General features: G+C 47.1%; 1 protein-coding gene across 1 annotated transcript; it reads left to right on the top strand.

Moving 5' to 3' along the window:
• Positions 1 to 1,158: 1,158 nt before the first annotated feature.
• DDX23 (DEAD-box helicase 23) lies at positions 1,159 to 18,694 on the top strand. Its single transcript, XM_084877374.1, has 17 exons — positions 1,159 to 1,281; positions 6,627 to 6,835; positions 7,193 to 7,297; positions 8,707 to 8,800; positions 8,909 to 8,974; positions 9,732 to 9,870; positions 10,128 to 10,261; positions 10,387 to 10,499; positions 11,929 to 12,072; positions 12,170 to 12,395; positions 12,901 to 13,046; positions 14,004 to 14,181; positions 14,911 to 15,153; positions 15,568 to 15,719; positions 15,914 to 16,022; positions 17,047 to 17,221; positions 17,838 to 18,694. The coding sequence occupies exons 2-17, from the start codon at positions 6,627 to 6,629 to the stop codon at positions 18,059 to 18,061; spliced, it is 2,457 nt and encodes an 818-aa protein (XP_084733500.1). The 5' UTR covers positions 1,159 to 1,281; the 3' UTR covers positions 18,062 to 18,694.
• The last annotated feature ends 314 nt before the right edge of the window (positions 18,695 to 19,008 follow it).

Here is a 19,008-nt window from a genome sequence, read left to right on the forward strand (position 1 = left end):
AGTGGAGAGCCCTCCAGCGTCCACTGGGAGAATTGCACATAATAGATAGGCTACTTTCCCTTCAGTTCTGTCCCTGGGGTAAAAGTGGCAAGTCAATGGCGGCAGAACTCAGAGCAGAAGAGTACCTCTCCCAGGAGAACCGGGGCCATTGTGCATGATGCTCAGGGCTTTAGAAGTATTTGCGTCTATTCTGAGGCTCTGCTTCAGGAGAACTGAGCATATATTCAGAGAGAAAAGCCAGCCCCTACAGCTATATGGGATCGAAACAAAAAGCTGCCTGGCTGGGTGGCTTGGTTCATGTGGCATCTTGTACGCCAAAATGTTGCAGGCTCAGTCCCTGATCAGGACACATATTATGTTTCTATGTTTCTTTCTCTCTCTCCCTCTCTGGTTTCCTCTCTCTCTAAAATCAAATATATCCTCGGGTGAGGATTTTTAAAAAGCTGATGATGGGAAAATGGGAAGGAAGGAGGCATTAGATACTTCCTGGTATCTATTTAAGCCCATTCTAGAAGTTGCAAGGAACTATGAATGATAAGACCAAAGAAAAACAAAATGAACATACAGTTTGGGGGGTGGGGAGGGACTCAGTGGAGGACTGAAGTAGGAGAGGGGGTGGAATATGAAGAAGAAAGAAGCCAGGGTCCTATCTGGGGTGTTGAGAAAACAGGTGTCACTGCCCAGAACTTTGGAATCTGTTGTGTGGCCTCATTTTGAGGTGTCACAATAAAGGCGTTATTATCGTGGATTGCTAAAACGTTCTCCTAAACCTGGGATAGTCCCAAACAATGAACAGTTCCACCTTCATTGTGAAATACTCAGCCTGTAACCTAACTTTTATTTATCCACCTATAAAGTGGGACTAATAATCTATCTCACAGATTTTTTTGTAAAAACGCTTCCCACAAAGGGAAGTAAGCCACAAGCTATGGTAGTCGTTGACTGTAGTTTCTAGTAAGACCAGCATATTCCAAGAAGACGGCGCCGGGACAGAGCCTTTTGCGGGAATCCTACCCACAGAAAACTCTTCCGCTGGCCGAATCAGATGTTTGGCGAACTACATTGCCCAGCAGACCCCGCGCCCCGGGGTTGACGCCGACGTCGTGCATTCTGGGATTGGTAGTTCTGGGGCTCTCGTGGGGCAGGTGCAGCCCAGTATTAGGAACTCGCCTTCCCAGCTTGCCGCGCGGTCGTGGGGTGCATCTCGGCGACCCGGAAAAGGGAAAGATGGCGACTGCTCGGCGACGTTGAGGCCGCGTTGGGCGGTTCAGAGTCTGAGTGGTGAGTCCCGGGCGATGGTGGCGGTTCCCACGAGCTTGCACAGAGGGTGCGAGTGGAGGCGCGGCGGTGGCCACTGCCTCGGGGACCAGGCGGGGAAGAACGCCTCGGAGGAAGGGCATGAGCCCGGAAAGCTCTAGCCGGCCAGAGCGCAGGGGCGCGGGCCCCAGAGGGTAGTGCTGGTTCTGGGGGCGCAGGCCAGGTCCCAGGGCACAGCATCGGTGATGCCCCCCGGCTGACCTTCCTCCTCCTTGTTTTGAGTAGCCCTTGCTCCAGCCAAACTAGGACTCTGGCTTTTCTCCCAGAACCAGTCATGCTTTCCCGCCTCTGCGCCTTCTATATTATTGCCTTTTTTCCCGGAATGACTTATTTTCCGCACCCTCAATTACACATCTTTAAATTCTACCTATACTTAAATGCTAAAAGCCACTTCCTCTGCAGATGTTACAAATGAAAGGAAACTTCTTTGAACTCATGCAATAGATACTTCATCTGAGCCTTCATCTTGGTGTGTGTCTCCTAACCTGTATTGTTCTCCAGAACAAACTTCCTGACTTCGTTTTGTAGCTCTCACAGCACTAGCACAGTGCCTTGCATATAGTGGATGTGTGACAAAAACTTCAACAACACAAACAACAAAAAGAATGTGCCCCTGCCCTACAAGAACCGAGGAACTCAAAGATCTGGAGATTTGTAAGGAAGGCTGCTGAAAGCAATGGCTAGGCTGTGCCCGCGATAAATAAGGAGAACTCATAATAGAAGTTGCCTATGTTTACTGTCTTCTCACTTCTCATTCCCTTCTAAACTCACTCCACTCAGGCTTCTACCCCGGTGCCATCAGAATAGCTCTTGTCAAGGTTACCAACCACCTCCATTTTTCGAAATTCAAGAGTCACCACTCCTTTATCTCCTAGTCTTTCTCCACTTGACAAAGCTAACTGCTCCCTCCTTGAAATGTGCTTTGGCTCCTGTGATTTCCAGATCATGGAAGGCCCTCGTCTCCTCCTTTCACTTTACCTTCCCCCACTCCTTTCTTAGTGACGTTAGCTTTTTTCCAGCTTTTCCTCCAAATGTTATAGTGTTCCAGAACTCAGCCCAGCATTCTCTTGTTTGTTTTCTTCTTTAACCATGCTGCCTACTGAAGTAGTATAACTTAGTGTCCCATAGCTTTAAAAACTATCTATGTATCAGTGACTTAAATCTTTGTCTCCACGGTCTCTGTTCTGAATTCCAGAATTGCATTTTCAACTGCCTTCCTGCAATCTCCATTTGGCTTTCTTACTGACATGACCAAAATGAAACGTTATTTCCTCCTAAGTCTCCTCACTCCCTCTTCCCCAGTCTTTCCCAGGCACGAATGGCACCACGGACCACTAGGCTGCTCAAACCATAAGTTTAGGAGCCGTCATTGTGTCCCTTTCCCCTTTCTCCCTTCATTATTAGTAAGTCCTGTCAGCTCTGCCTCCAAAGTATGTCCTGAAGCTGTCTACGTCTTTTCACCTTCATGCCACTTTCCTAGGGCAAGCCACTGTCATCTCTGGTCTAGGCTACTATAATGGCATTCTCAATGGTTCTGTTTCCACTCTTTTTAAAATATGTATATATTTTTATTGATTCTAGAGAGGAAGGGAGAAGGAGGGAGAGAGACGGAAACAATGATAAGAGAATCATTGATGGACTGCCTCCTGCACACCCCCCACTGGGGATGGAGCCTGAAATCTAGGCCTGTGCCCTGACTAGGAATCTAGCCTCCTAGTACATAAGTCAATGCTCAGCCACTGAGCCACACCGGCCAGACTCACACAAGTCTGTTTTTAATTGGCAAACACGCTAAGCTAATTCCTGCCCAGTCCCTTAATAATGACGTGGGAAATGGGGGTTGTAAACTAAAGCTTAGGGGACTGATATTCTAGCTGAACCATTTGGGGCTAAAATAAGTTCTGAGAAATTTATCCCAAGTTAGGGATGGTTATGGTTGTGATGGTGATGATGATGATGATGATGGGGTAGAGGCAGATTCAGACTTGCTGTTATTTTAGCAAGTCATTTGCTTGTATCCAGTAAGTTCTTTTACCTGTTTTTTTTGTAGGCTCTCTCTTTCCCATCATTCAAATCTCAGCTTCCAGGCCATGTAAAAAATTCTTTCCTGCACTTTCTTGTCTCTTGTTCATACCTCTCCCCATTATATGTTTTATTCTCTTCGTTAGTTCTTCTGACTGTTTAACTGTTGTCTGTTTTACTGGAATTTAAGTGTTAGAGATCTGAGACTTCGTTTTGTTTATAGGTATATCTCTGGTACATAGAACAGTTTCTGGCACCTATCAGGTGCTCCATTAATATTTATTGAAAGAATTAATGATGTCTAGGATGTTTCCTAGAGAAAATAGCCTTTCTTTTGGGTGTTTTTTTTTAGGGCTGTACGTGGTAGAGACATCATTGTAATTTGATGTGCTAATACAGAACTTTCAGTCATTTCTCAGGCAGTCGTGAGAGAAAATGGGATGTTTCTCCACCTTTTGAAAGTGCTACTTGTTCATTTTTCTTTATAAGTTCTCCCTTTTTAAAGATATATGGCAGGGTATGACGTGGGAAATGGGGGTTGTAAACTAAAGCTTAGGGGACTGATAGTCTAGCTGAACCATTTGGGGCTAAAATAAGTTCTGAGAAATTTATCCCAAGTTAGGGATGGTTATGGTTGTGATGGTGATGATGATGATACGGTGATGATGATGATGATGATGATGGGGTAGAGGCAGATTCAGACTTGCTGTTATTTTAGCAAGTGAAGTGAAGTAGATTCTGTGGTCTGAGAGACAGTTGGCAGTGTGGCAGTGCTCAGTGTTTCCCAGGCAAAAGGAAACGGGACTTGATTCCTGTACAGACCATTCATGGGACTGGGTAATGATCAAGACTGAAGATCTGAGAGGGAATGCCAGTCAGAATGTCTACGAACTGTAGTTTTGGTATCTACCTTCTTTTTTTCTGAAATAATTATAAGTTTATAGGAAGTTGCAAAAAAAAGGAAAAAAGTTCATGGAGGGCCTCTGTATCCTTCAAGCTTTTCCCATTCAATAACTAGAAGTACATTTCTGTTTCTCCAGTTAAATTTAGTTTTTCCTTGAAATGTGACTATAATGCCAAATCTCAAAGTTAAATGGCCCTCCCCCCTTATGAGCTTAAGAGAACATATCCCCTTCAATGTTTGTGTATTGACTGATTCTGGTGGGCTAGCAGGTATAGTAGACTCCTAGGATAAGCAATACAGGATGTTTCTAGAGGTAGAGTACACTATTCATTCACTAACATCTCTTTTAATACTCTTGCAGTCTAAATTTAAAAATAAGGTATTTTAATTATATACTTTTAAAAACAAATATATAAAAAAACTAACCACAGAAAGGCAATCCTAATATATAAAAACCCAGGGTCTGTAACATCCAAAATGACTGAAGGCTTGACCGACCTGAATGGCAACCCAGCACTGACTGCTGGCTGCGCGCAGCAACCCAGCATTGACTGCCGAGGGGGCTGTGGATCAGGCCCGAAGAGAGGCCTGGAGGGAAATCAGGGTCTGATCAGTAGCCTCCTAGCAGCTGTTGATCAGACCTGCCTGTCTGTTTCTCTCGGGGCCTGGCCAGCAGCAGCACCTTTCTTTCTCTTGGGCCTCTGCTGGGCTGCTGATAAGCTCTGTCTCGCTGATCAGGCCTGGAGACCCTGACTGGCATAGAAACCGACCAATCAAAACCAAATCTGGGTGAACTGCAAAGGCAGAACCTAAGATGGAGACTGAGAAAGGGTTTTAAGGGCAACAGCTGTTTGGTGTAAGGTGTAAGAAAGCGGTTCAATTTTTTAATGACCAGTTTGGCAGTATAGTGAATATGGCTGGCTATCATATCAGTCCAGATATAGGGATTATGTATTTTCGTCTACCAAGAGCATCCCCTCCTGATGAAAAAGGCTTTCCCCCCCATTTAAGCAATCCTATATAATCTATACTACTAAAAGAGTAATATGCTAATTAGACTGGGTCAACCAGCCATCTTTCGGACATCCGACTTCCTTCTAGACAAAACCATGGTGGTGGGGGCCAAGGCAGAGGCCATTAGGGGTAATTAGGTCTGCAGGGGAGGGCAGTTATGGGTGATCAGGCAGGCAGAGTGGTTAGGGGAAATCAGGCAGGCAAGCAGAGGGGTTAGGGGCAATCAGGCAGGCAGGCAAGTGAGCGGTTAGGAGCCAGCAGTCCCAGATTGAGGTCGGACATCCCTCAAGGGGTCCCCAATTGGAGAGGGTGCAGGCTGGGCTGATGGAAACCCCCCTGCCCCCCTGCATAAATTTTGTGCACTAGGCCACTAGTATCCTATATAATAAAGAGGGAATATGCTAATTGACCACCACACCCTCACAAGATGGTGGTGCCCATGGCCATAAGATGGTGGCGCCCAGTTCCCTCAGCCCTTTCTCACCCAGCCTCAGTCCCCCAGTCCCCTCAGCCCTGCCTCATCAAGCCTCAGTCCCCCAGTCCCCTTAGCCCTGCCTCATCCAGCCAGAGTCCCCCAGTCCCCTTAGCCCTGTCTCATCCAGCCAGAGTCCCCCAGTCCCCTTAGCCCTGTCTCATCCAGCCAGAGTCCCCCAGTCCCCTTAGCCCCGCCTCACCAAGCTGGAGTCCCCCAGTTCCTTTAGCCTCACCTCATTCAACTGGAGTCCCCCAGGCCCCTCAGCCCGGCAGGGCAAGGCAGTTGGGGGTGATCGGGCCAGCAGGGGAGGGCAGTTGGGGGTGATCGGGCCAGCAGGGGAGGGCAGTTGGGGACGATCATGCCGGCAGGGGAGCAGTTAGGCATCAATCAGGTTGGCAGGGGAGCAGTTAGGCATCAATCAGGCTGTCAGGGGAGCAGTTAGGGGGCTATCAGGCTGGTAGCCAGAGTGGTTAGGGGCAATCAGGCAGGTAGGCAGGCAGGCAGGTGAGTGGTTAGGAGCCAGAAGTCCCAGATTGTGAGAGGGATGTCTGACTGCTGGTTTAGGCCCAATCCCAAGGGGTCCAAAATTGGAGAGGGTGCAGGCTGGGCAGAGGGACACTCCCCACCCCCATGCATGAATTTCATGCACCGGGCCTCTAATAGTATAATGAGTAAAAGTGGTTGTCTGGAGCCACACTGCCTGGAACTCTGTCATTTACCACCTGTGTGTCCTTAGGCAAGTTACTTTATATACTTGAGCTTCAGTTTCCTCATCTATAAAATAGACATACTGATATATCTACTTCATAGGGTTGTTTTGAGATTAAGTACTTATATATGAACAGTTTAGAGCAGTACCCAGAACATAACAAGTACTCCTCTTACTCTTGACAGATGGCAGGAGAGTTGGCTGACAAGAAGGACCGCGATGTGTCACCTTCCAAGGAGGAAAGGAAGCGATCTCGGTCACCTGACAGGGAACGGGACAGAGACCGGGACCGGAAGTCTTCCCCTTCTAAAGACAGAAAGCGGCATCGGTCAAGGGACAGGCGTCGAGGGGGCAGCCGGTCTCGCTCCCGTTCCCGGTCCAAGTCTACGGAAAGGTAGAGTAACTTTGTATGTCTGCGATGTGGGATGGGAGAGTACATTTCAGACTTCTTCATCCCTGCTTCCTCTGATACCTCCAGATTAGGAGGTATCTGTACCTAGAGACTCATTAGCACAAAAGGTCCAGAGGTAAGTTATCTGTTCATATAGTCCATGTCCTATCATTGCCATTAATGCTTCGCAGAACAACCCTGCGGTATAATGTCTTAGAACCCCTCATAACTCCCCCAAGAAACGTATTTCTCAATTTGTGAAATGTTACTGGGGAGAAAAGATCATGGACCTTCTTTGGGCTGCAGTGAAGCCTGATACTCTGGAAATATCCAGTGATTTCTTAACTTTGTTGTCTTCAGAGACCGACGGCACAGAGAACGGGATAAGGAGCGGGATCGGAATAAGAAGGACCGAGATCGGGATAAGGATGGACACAGACGGGACAAGGACCGGAAACGATCCAGGTACCTGAGGGAATGAGAGGGCACTTTAGTGAATGCTCCCATCTCCTCTCTGCATCTGAGTTTGGTCAGCCTTGTAAGAAGGTAAATTTCCCTTAGTGGGTCCTGTTGTCAGTTACTGAGGAGCTGCCTTTTTTATTTTTATTTTTTATTTGAAAATATATTTTTATTGATTTCAGAGAAGAAATAAGAGAGAGAAAGAGAGGAGAGAGAGAGAGAGAGAGAGAAACCAATGATGAGAGAGAATCATTGATTGGCTGCCTCCTTCATGCCCCACACTGGGGATCAAGCCCACAGCCCGGTATGGGTCCTCACTGGAAATTGAACCATGATCTCCTAGTTCATAGGTTGATGTTCAACCATTGAGACACACCTGCTGGGCAGAGCTGTCTTTTTTTTAGAAGTCATGTGTCTTTAGAACATATAACAGTGAAGTCACAGCTCTTGAGGGTCAGCTTGTCTTAGAATTTAGAAATGAGTTTGAAAAGGTTACCAGCCTACAAAGCACTCCTTTAGCTCCACTGAACCATTCAGTTTTCTACCCAGGATATACAGCATGTGTTTTTGGGAATAGCTTAATGCCATAGTATCTTGATAGCTTTCTTCTTTTTATGCAGAGTTTTTGTTTGGCCCCTAATATTGCTTAGAATTCAGGGCAAAGGACAGAATTCTTATAACAAAGTTGTTTGAGAACTCTTGAAGATTAAACTTATAGCAGATGTGAGGAAAGGATTGCTGTGACTGATAGTAAGGAAAATGAGGTGGGGACATATATAGCAGTGTCTTGGAGGGGTGTATATGGGTGTCTGTGTAACTAAATTCACTGTGTATTATAAAGCAGGAGTTTTTTCCTTTCATTGTGCAACTGCTATTTGGATAACATATATATATATTTTTTAATATATTTTATTGATTTTTCACAGAGAGGAAAGGAAAGGGATAGATAGCTAGAAACATCGATGAGAGAGAATCATCGATCAGCTGCCTCCTGCACATCCCCCACTGGGGATGTGCCCGCAACCAATGTACATGCCCTTGACCGTAATCGAACCCGGGACCCTTCAGTCCGCAGACCGACGCTCTATCCACTGAGCCAAACCGGTTTCGGCGGATAACATATTTTTGACGTCAAAATACTTGGAAATACTTTGAAGTGAAGACCCACTTGCCAGAAGAAATTAGTTTCAGAAAAGGAGATTCAGGTAGATTGGGACAAGACAGGGCCACCGTTATGTTTCAGAGCAGGCGGAGTGACCGTGCCTGCAAAGGGAGTGTCCGGTCTTGTGCGGGACCCTGGGCCGGTCTCGCTGAGTCATGGGAAAACTCCCATCCTCTCTTTGGGGTCAGCCTGAACCTCATTCAGGGGCTGGGGTAAGACAGCAATAGACCTTTTCTGTTCCTTTTTCTTAAAGTTTATCTCCTGGACGAGGAAAAGATTTTAAATCTCGGAGAGACAGAGACTCGAAGAAGGATGACGACGATGAACATGGTGATAAGAAGCCTAAGGCAAGCAAGAGGAAGGGTTTCTCATTTTCCTCTTGAATTCAAGCCCCATTTTGTGATCTCCAAAGGGAGAGAGCTTTTATGGACTGAAGCCCTGTCTTTTATCTTCAGGCCCAGCCATTATCCCTAGAGGAACTTCTGGCCAAGAAAAAGGCTGAGGAAGAAGCTGAGGCCAAGGTAAGAACTTGAGCGTCTGTATTAGTTGGCCAGGGCTGCCATGAGAAAACACCACATGGGTGACTTAAACAACAGAAGTTATTTGCTGACCATTCTGGAGGCTAGTTGTCTGAAATCAAGGTGGCAGCAGGCCTGTTTTCTTCTGAAGCCTCTCTCCTTGGTTTGTGGATAAATGTCTTCATCTTCACATGGTCTTCCCTCTGTGCATGCATATTCCTGGTGTATATATATCCAAAATTTTTAGAAATACATATTTTTAAAATAGATTTTTATTGATTTCAGAGAGGAAGGGAGAGGGAGAGAAAGACAGAAACATCGATGAGAGAGAAATATCAATCGTCTGCCTTCTGTACACATCATCCTGGGCATGTGCTCTTACTGGGAATCGAACCAGTGACTTCCTGGTGCATGGAGTGATGCTCAGCCAACTGAGCCACACCAGCTGGGGCAAACTTTTTTTTCTTACAAGGACACTAGTCAGATTGAATCAGGACTTACCCTAACGGCCTCGTTTTACCTCGATGCTTCTTTAAAGACCCTGTCTCCAAATACAGTCACAGTTTGAGGTGCTCGGGGTGATGGCTTCCATACATGCATCTTGAGGGGACAAAATTCAGCCCATAACAGGACCCTAAGCCTGTTTGTGTGTTTTTTTAACGGGTTTAATGCCTGAGCAAATATTTGTGAGCTTCCTGCCATCTCCCAGACACCAGTGGTGTTCTAGATCCTTTGTTTACAGTTCCAATCTATTTTGTAGCCCAAGTTTCTGTCCAAAGCAGAACGAGAGGCTGAAGCCCTGAAGCGACGGCAGCAGGAGGTGGAAGAGCGGCAGAAGATGCTTGAAGAAGAGAGGAAGAAAAGGAAACAGTTTCAAGACTTGGGCAGGAAGATGTTGGGTTCGTTTTCCCACCCCTCTAGCCCTTGGATGGGATAGAAACAGGTGGGATGGGGTAGGAAGAGCTAAAAACTTGTTCTGTAGTTTGGAAGAGGAAAGCATGGGGGAAGTTTATAAGAAAAGTATCTATTGTATCTCCCATTTCCCTTGCCTCATAAATCTCCCTTTTTCCGCATGTGGTGTCCATTGTCGGGGCCCTGCCATGCTCTTTTTTATTTCCACTGAGCTCTTCTGCAGCTGTGCTTGCTTTGTCTGCAGAAGACCCTCAAGAACGAGAGCGCCGGGAGCGCAGGGAGAGGATGGAACGGGAGACCAATGGGAACGAGGACGAGGAAGGGCGGCAGAAGATCCGGGAGGAGAAGGATAAGAGCAAGGAGCTGCATGCCATTAAGGTGCAGGCTGTGGTTCTGTTTTCATCCCCCCTCCCCACACACAAAGGAGCTTTAATTATTTAGCCATTCTGATCTCTGCATGCGCGCTTTGGCCTGAAGCTGATGGGCTCTTGTTGTCTGGGCAGGAGCGTTACCTGGGCGGCATTAAGAAGCGGCGCCGAACGAGGCATCTCAATGACCGCAAGTTTGTCTTTGAGTGGGATGCATCCGAGGACACATCAATCGACTACAACCCACTGTGAGTGGCTTCCGGCCTAAACTAGATCTCTTTTTTTTTTTTTTTTTTAATTATAATTGACATTCAGTATTCTGTTAGTTTCAGGTATATGGCATAGTGGTTGGACATTTATGTAACTTTCAAAGTGATCCCCCCCATAAGTCTCGTACCCACCTGAGACCATACAGTTATTACAATAGTATTGACTATATTTTTTATGTGCTACTTTACATCCCAGGACTATTCTGTAACTGCCAATTTGTACTTCTTAGTTCTTTCACCTTTTTCACTCATGTTCCCAAACCCCCTTCCATCTGTCCCATCAATTCTCTCTATTATGAGTCTGTTTCTGTTTTGTTGGTGTGTTTATTTTGTTTTTAGATTCCACATATAAGTGAAATCACATGGTAGTTGTCTTTCTCTATCTGACTTATTTCACCTAACACAATACCCTCTAGGTCCATCCATGTTTTGCAGATGGTAAGATTTTTTTTTTTTAATGGCTGAGTAATATTCTATTGTTTATGTACCACATTTTCTTTGTCTAATTGTCTATTGATGGACACTTAGGTTGGTTGATTCCATATATTGGCTGTTGTAAATAATGCTGCAGTGAATATAGGGGTGCATATATCTTTTCCACTTAGTGTTTTGGAAGTCTTTGGATAAATACTCAGAAGTAGGATTGCTGGGTCATATGTTAATTTTGTTTTTAATTGAGGACTGCCATACTCTTTCTCCATAGTGGCTACATCAATTTGCAATCCCACCAACAGTCTACAAGGGTTCCCTTTTGTCTACACTCTCCCCAATACTTGTTATTTTTTTTATAAGAGGCATTCTGACAAATGTGAGATGATACTGGTTTTGATTTGCATTCCCTGATGATAAATGATGTTGAGCATCTTTTCATGTGTCTATTGGTCGTCTGCATATTCTCTTTGGAGAAATGTCTATTCAGGTCCTCAGCCCATATTTTTACTCAGATGGTTTGTCTTTTTGGTGCTAAGTTGTATGAGTTCTTTACATATTTTATTTATTTATTTTTCAACCACAAACATTTCTTGCAAATCTGAAAGCTGAGAAATCTAGCATCAGGGATTCAGGGTATCTAATGTTTAGGGAGAACGGTATTCTTGATTTGTACATGAATCTTCACATGGCAGAGAGCCTGAGTTCTTTATATATTTTAGATATTAACCTCTTGTCAAATGTATTATTAATGAATAACTTCTCCCATCTCGTAGGTTGTCAAGCAGTTCTAGAGAGAAACTGTGACTGTAGAGACAGGATTAAGATAAGCCAGGATGGGGAAATTGGTAAACTAGTGTTAACTCAGCCCTCTGGGTGAGGAAAGACCGGCTAGGAAGGCGAACGCACGTATTGGTAGTCTGCCCTTCCCTCCTGCCCCGTAACAGCTCCTTTCCTCCCTCCTCTGTCCCGATCCCAGCTACAAAGAACGGCACCAGGTGCAGTTGTTGGGGCGAGGCTTCATTGCAGGCATTGACCTAAAGCAGCAGAAACGAGAACAGTCACGTTTCTATGGAGACCTCATGGAGAAGAGGAGGACACTGGAAGAAAAGGAGCAGGAGGAGTGAGTGGTCAGGGCTGGGGTGGTTGGGCACAGTCCAGAGTGTACAGAAAGGAGTTGGGGAAACTGATCCCACTTATCCCTCATGATCCCACTCCAGGGCAAGACTCCGCAAACTTCGTAAGAAGGAAGCCAAGCAGCGTTGGGATGACCGCCATTGGTCCCAGAAGAAGTTAGATGAGATGACGGACAGGGACTGGCGGATCTTCCGTGAGGACTACAGCATTACCACCAAAGGTGGCAAGATCCCTAATCCCATCCGATCATGGAAAGACTCTTCTCTGCCCCCACACATCTTGGAGGTCATTGATAAGTGTGGCTACAAGGTAAGGAGGAGCAGATAAGTTCAGAAGACCTGGCATGTTCCTGTGTTGTAGGGCAGTGTTTCCCAAACTTTCTACATATGTGTACCCCTTCTGTAATTTTCGTAACGCTTAGTACCCCTCGTACTCATGAGAACGTAGAATTAGGCGCAGCTAAGCACGGTGCAGTGCATATCCCCACCAAACTCCGGTGCAACGCGTACCCCCACCAAACTCTTCCCGTACCCCTGGGGGTATGCGTACCACTCTGGGAAACACTGTTGTAGGGGATACAAACTTTGTGCCTTGACTGTTGGGTGCCTTCGCTGCCAGTGGACACCAAGGTGATACTGTCTATTACTTCCTGGTGGAAGTACTGGCCTTAAGTGATTGTGTTTCTTCTCAGGTCCCCATTCCTGTGAACTAGGCTCAGTATCCTCCCATTGTGCTAGCATATGTGCCCACTCTATCAGCAGTAGCCCAGGCAGCATAATTCTGCCTGTACCATTACTCTCTCTGGTCACTGTAGGAACCAACACCTATCCAGCGTCAGGCCATTCCCATTGGGCTTCAGAACCGTGACATCATTGGTGTGGCTGAGACTGGCAGCGGCAAGACAGCAGCCTTCCTTATTCCGTTGCTGGTCTGGATCACCACTCTTCCCAAAATCGACAGGTGGGGTCATCTGTTAACAGTTGGAGTGCTTTAACTGGGTAGGGATGGTGAAAGTGGCAAATGAGTGTTTGGCTTTCTTTTCTTTTCTTTTTTTCTTTTTTGAATCTTTATTGTTGAAAGTATTACATATGTCCCCTTTTCGCCCCATTTATCCCCTCTAGCCTGCCCCCATGGTTTCCTTTTCTTCTTTTAAAAAAGTTTTTATTGATTTTAGAGAGGAAAGGAGAGGGAGAGATAGAAACATCAATGATGAGAGAGACTCATTGATTGGCTGCCTCCTGCATGCTCCCTACTGGGGATCGAGCCTGCAACTCCGGACATGTGGCCAGACTTGGAATCGAAACATGATCTCCTGGTTCATGGGTCGATGTTCAACCACTTAGCAACACTGGCTGAGCTAGAGTCTCTGATTTTTCTTTTTTTTTAATCTTCAAACATTTTGTTTTTTAATCTTTATTGTTGAAAGTATTCCATATGTCTCCTTTTTTCTCCCATTGACTACTTATAGCTCACCCCGCCTCAGGCCTTCACCACCCTATTGTCTATGTCCATGGGTTATGCATATTGGAGTCTCTGATTTTTTTTTTTTTTAAATACATTTTATTGATCTTTTACAGAGAGGAAGGGAGAGGGATAGAGAGCTAGAAACGTCTATGAGAGAGAAACATCGACCAGCTGCCTCTTGCACACCCCCTACTGGGGATGTGCCCGCAGCCAATGTACATGCCCTTGACCGGAATCGAACCTGGGACCTTTCAGTCTGCAGACCGACGCTCTACCACTGAGCCAAACCGGTTTCGGCAGAGGAGTCTCTGATTTTTAAGGGAGATCATTGCATCCTCTTCCCACCACCCACTCCATTTCCATAGCTGCTCTTAAGTGTGACTTTGTCTTGCTCCTGTTTGTGGCTGCATGGGAACCAAAGCTCATGAAACTGGGATGCCCCATTTACCACAGGATCGAAGAGTCAGACCAGGGCCCTTATGCTATCATCCTGGCCCCGACCCGTGAGTTGGCTCAGCAGATTGAGGAAGAGACCATCAAGTTTGGGAAGCCACTAGGCATCCGCACTGTGGCTGTCATTGGCGGCATCTCCAGAGAAGACCAGGGCTTCAGGCTGCGCATGGGCTGTGAGGTTTGTTCACTGGCCAGCAGCCGGCCCACCATTTGGGCTCTGCTGTTTTGGTTTTTTTTCTTCTAGTTTCTGCCACAGACATTCAATCAAATGAAGAAAAGGGCTGGTTTCTATAGGTGTATTACTGTTGTTGAGAACTTATGCTCCAGGGATTGTACTGTGCGTGTCAGTAGTTCTCACAACCATATGAGAGCACAGAGGGGAACGTCCATTTTACAGATGCAGCTGAAGCTCTGGTTAATAACTTGTCCAAAGTCGCACAGCTGGTATTGGGCAGAACTAAGATTCATATCCAAATCCTGTGCTCTTAATCACTGCCAGAGCAAGTCATTGACTTTGCGTGTTGCCACCTTTCAGGTTGGCAAAGGAGAGCTTTTTATAACAAGTCTGATATAGGAATTGCGTTTTCTGCAGACTTCTTAGCGTATTATTTTATATAATCCTCTTCACAATATCTCTTAGTCTCTCTACAAAAATTCCTTCTGTTTGTCTCCTCTATCTAACCTCTGTATTTTATTCAGAGACCCCATTCATTCTTGAAAAAATGCAAGATAGCAACAAATAATTTTGTGCCAATTCTCAGGAACCTTCACTGCCAAACATAATTAGAGGTTGGGGTCTAAATTTCTTAGCATTGGAGTTCTGTTGTCCAAGTGAGTGGATAGTACAGAGAAGAGAGAAGAAGGGTGTATCTGCTGGGGCTACATATGATTCCACTGTCCCCCCTAGATTGTGATTGCTACCCCAGGACGTCTGATCGATGTGCTGGAAAACCGCTATCTGGTGCTGAGCCGCTGCACCTACGTGGTTCTGGATGAGGCAGATAGGATGATTGACATGGGTTTTGAGCCAGACGTCCAGAAGATCCTGGAGCACATGCCTGTCACCAACCAGAAGCCGGACACGGACGAGGCTGAGGACCCTGAGAAGATGCTGGCCAACTTTGAGTCAGGAAAACATAAGTACCGCCAAGTAAGGTGCTTCCCTGGGTTGGGGAGATTTGGGCAAACCTGCCCTAGGGCCCTTCTTGCCTTACATGGGCTCAGAGTACATGTTTCCAAAATGGTGAGGCCTGCCTAGATGCAATCCTCTGACAGTTGTAGCCATTTAGCTTAACCCTGGAAAAATGATGCCAAACAGTCATGGTACTGTCCACTATAGATGCTAGCCAATGCTCTCAGCCCTTCTTATCATCATGAGATGCCAAGTTCAGCTACTAAGGAAAGAAGTGGGAAGGCAGAGGACACTATTTCCTAAGGTGGTGGCTATGAAAGTTTACACCGTGGTATATTTTAGATTCTTCAGCCTGGGCTGTACGCCTGTGGTGATGGTAGGACACGTGATTGTGTCTTCCTGGGCCCAAGGCTGAGCATCCTGTTTTCCTAGACGGTCATGTTCACGGCCACCATGCCCCCAGCCGTGGAGCGTCTGGCTCGGAGCTATCTCCGGCGACCTGCTGTGGTGTACATTGGCTCTGCAGGCAAGCCCCATGAACGTGTGGAACAGAAGGTCTTCCTCATGTCAGAGTCAGAGAAGAGGTATGGGGACCGCTGAGCCGGGGAAACAGGGTGGAGAAGGGGAGTGGTGGCTGAGGGGCAATTGTTCTGCCTTGTTTTCTTGTTCAATGCCATGGGCATTGAAGAGCCTGGAATTGATGTTTGTAGATCAGGATTGGGCATTTCACTAGAAGTAGGAGGTCATGTGCATCTCATTTTTCTCCTCTTCTCCCCAGGAAAAAGCTGCTGGCAATCTTGGAGCAAGGCTTTGACCCACCCATCATCATTTTCGTCAACCAAAAGAAGGGCTGTGATGTTTTGGCCAAATCCCTGGAGAAGATGGGGGTGTGTCTGGCAGGGGAGGGCAAAGTCCAGTCTCTTGGTGTTGCTTTCTGAAATTAGAGGGCCCTTCCTAGGCTCTTGCGCTCAATTTTCACTCATTTTTGAACTTCAGTATTGAACAAGTCAGGGCCAGAGGGGAAAGGGAGGTGTGATGGAGACAGGAGGACTATGGCTGTCCATTCCAGTAGTGCCTGCCAGAGCTCCCCTGGTCTCCCTCCAGGCGGGCTTGGGCCAGGGAGACTTGTTTATTTATTTGTTTATTTACTTTTGTGTCTTTTTGTTATTTTATATATATATACCTATTATTTAAGTATTACAAATAATAGTACATATGTCTCCTTTTTTATATATTTATTTTTAAATATATTTTTATTGATGTCAGACAGGAAGGGAGGAGAGAAACATCAATGATGTGAGAGAATCATTGATTGGCTGCCTCCTGCTCACCCCCTACTGGGGATGGAGCCCACAACCTGGGCATGTACTCTGACTGGGAAAGAAACTATGACCTCCTGGTTCATAGGTCGGCACTCAATCACTGAGCCACACTGGCCCAGCTAGGAAGAGGTTTTGAGACATGTATTCTGTCAGGGTCTGAGGATGTGGAATAGGATGGGTCAAAACAAAGTGTGTTGTGTTTATGAATGTTTGGGAGCGGGGATAGTGTGGTCAGCAGGGAGATGTTGATCAATGTCTTGATACTCAATGTTTAAACTTCCTTACATTTCTTGGTCTCTGCTTTCGACCCTCATCCTCTCTGACTACTTCTAATCTGTCTCCATATCTCACCCCTGATTGACCTTGCCCTGGCACTCTCTGCCATGCCACATCCTGTTCTCTCCCGCCCATTCTTCAGCTCACTTGTACTCTCCTTCTTTCAATTGCACTCGTTCTTTCTCCTGCCTCCTTTCCCTTTTCCTCTACCCTGCTGCTCTCTGAAACCCTACCTCTCGGTCCTTACCCCCTTAACTTCTGTATCTTTCCATGATTCCATTGCACTTCCTTCACCTCACCATTCTCCCCACAGTACAATGCTTGTACATTGCATGGTGGAAAAGGCCAGGAGCAGCGAGAATTTGCACTGTCCAACCTCAAGGCTGGGGCCAAGGACATTCTGGTGGCTACAGATGTGGCAGGTCGTGGTATCGACATCCAAGATGTGTCTATGGTGGTCAACTATGATATGGCCAAAAACATTGAAGGTAAGTGTGAGGACAGTGGCTGCAACCTTGTCTCACTTCCCTCGAGTTGGGGTGCTCCTGCCGTCTCTCACAGCTGTCACAGCTGTCTCTCAAATGGGGTGTCCCAGGGAGAAGAGCTCCTCCTCTTTTGTTAAGATTTTAAAATGGATTTGTAGAGAGGAAGAGGGCTGGGGGGAGAAACATTAATTGAAGATGAAACATCAATTGGCTGCCTTCTGCATGCCCCCTACCTGGAATTGAGCCCACAACTTGGGCATGTGCCCTGAGCAGGAATGGAACCAGCAACCTTTGGGTGAATGGAATGACACCCAACCAACTGAGCCACACTGGTCAGGGCGAGCTCCTGCTCTGTCTCATGTGGGTGTGTTGGTAGCACACTGTTCGGGGTGTGGAAGGTAAAGGAACCTGGCCCCTCTCGATCTCAGTGTGGTAGGACGACCCCATCAGTAGTAGTTGTGGGGAGAACTCTGTGGGTGCTGCAGGTTCAGGAGTATGAGCCCTATTCCTGCCTGTGGAGATGTGGGGAGGACGATGCCTTTATAAGTAGAGGCTTCGGACACTGCTCACCAGGGCATCTGGCCTGGTGCCCTGATAACTTCCCTCTCCCGCTCCCCAGACTACATCCACCGCATTGGCCGCACGGGACGAGCAGGCAAGAGTGGTGTGGCCATCACCTTCCTCACCAAAGAGGACTCTGCTGTGTTCTATGAGCTGAAGCAAGCCATCCTGGAGAGCCCCGTGTCTTCCTGCCCCCCCGAGCTGGCCAACCACCCAGACGCCCAGCACAAACCAGGCACCATCCTCACCAAGAAGCGCCGGGAAGAGACCATCTTTGCCTGACACAGCACTCCTCCCACCGGTTTGAGGGCAGGCTCCGAAGCCTGTTCTTCAGGACCCTCACGTCTCCCTGTCCAGGTCCTCACTCTCATGGGGGCTTAGGAAAAACACAGCCTGCGTGGCTAGACCCTCAGGTTTGAAGGCCCGAGTGTGGGCTGCGAGAGGAGGGAAGCTGCCGCAGGAGACTGGGAGACAAATTACCATAGGCTTGGGCCCAGCTCTGCCCCTCCAGCTGGCTCGGGGATTGCCAGTTCCGGGGGCAGCCAATGGCATTGCCTCCCAGGCTGCCGGGAGGGTTTCGGCACAGACTTGACTGCATAAGCGCCGGCAGCCTTGTTGCCCTAGATGACCCAGGGGACCCGGCGCTGAGGATTATGAACCTTGGACTCGTACTGTCGTTTTGATAGCATTTGCCCTTTTGGATGATAAAACAGGGCGTGCGCCTTGTGTAGAGCTGTGCGCGGCCCCTGTGCCGGGGGTGCTGTGCACTCCAGGCGTCCCTCACCCGGGAATTTTTTTAGACGTGGGACAGGGTGAGCGGCTGTGTCCATCTTGAAGTCACTGAGTAAAATTTCTGTTTTCTATTCTCTGAAAAGATGAGTTTGTATGTTCTGAGAATAAATACGTGAATATTAAGGCTGCGTCTAGTTCTAGCTAACCATCTCCCAGGGGCTCCCTGGTTCCACAGAAGACAGACTTGGGAGATGAGAGATCACATCTGTAGCAGATCCTAGGATCTCGGCTGATAGTCTGTCTACAGGAGGCACTGAAGGGGTTGGAAAAGCCATGACAGCAGTGTCCTAATGCACCTTTCCTCCCCGTCTCTAGCCTCACTGAACATGTAGCTCTGGCCTGGATACCTGGGGAGCTTTCCACAGGGTGGGAAAGGAAAGCAGTTGTGAAACTGGCAGGTGAGGCACACTTGGGACCACTCTCACCCCCCGATGCTG

Source organism: Pipistrellus hanaki (genome assembly GCF_964339955.1).
Source record: "Pipistrellus hanaki genome assembly, chromosome: 3".
Lineage (NCBI taxonomy): Eukaryota > Metazoa > Chordata > Mammalia > Chiroptera > Vespertilionidae > Pipistrellus > Pipistrellus hanaki.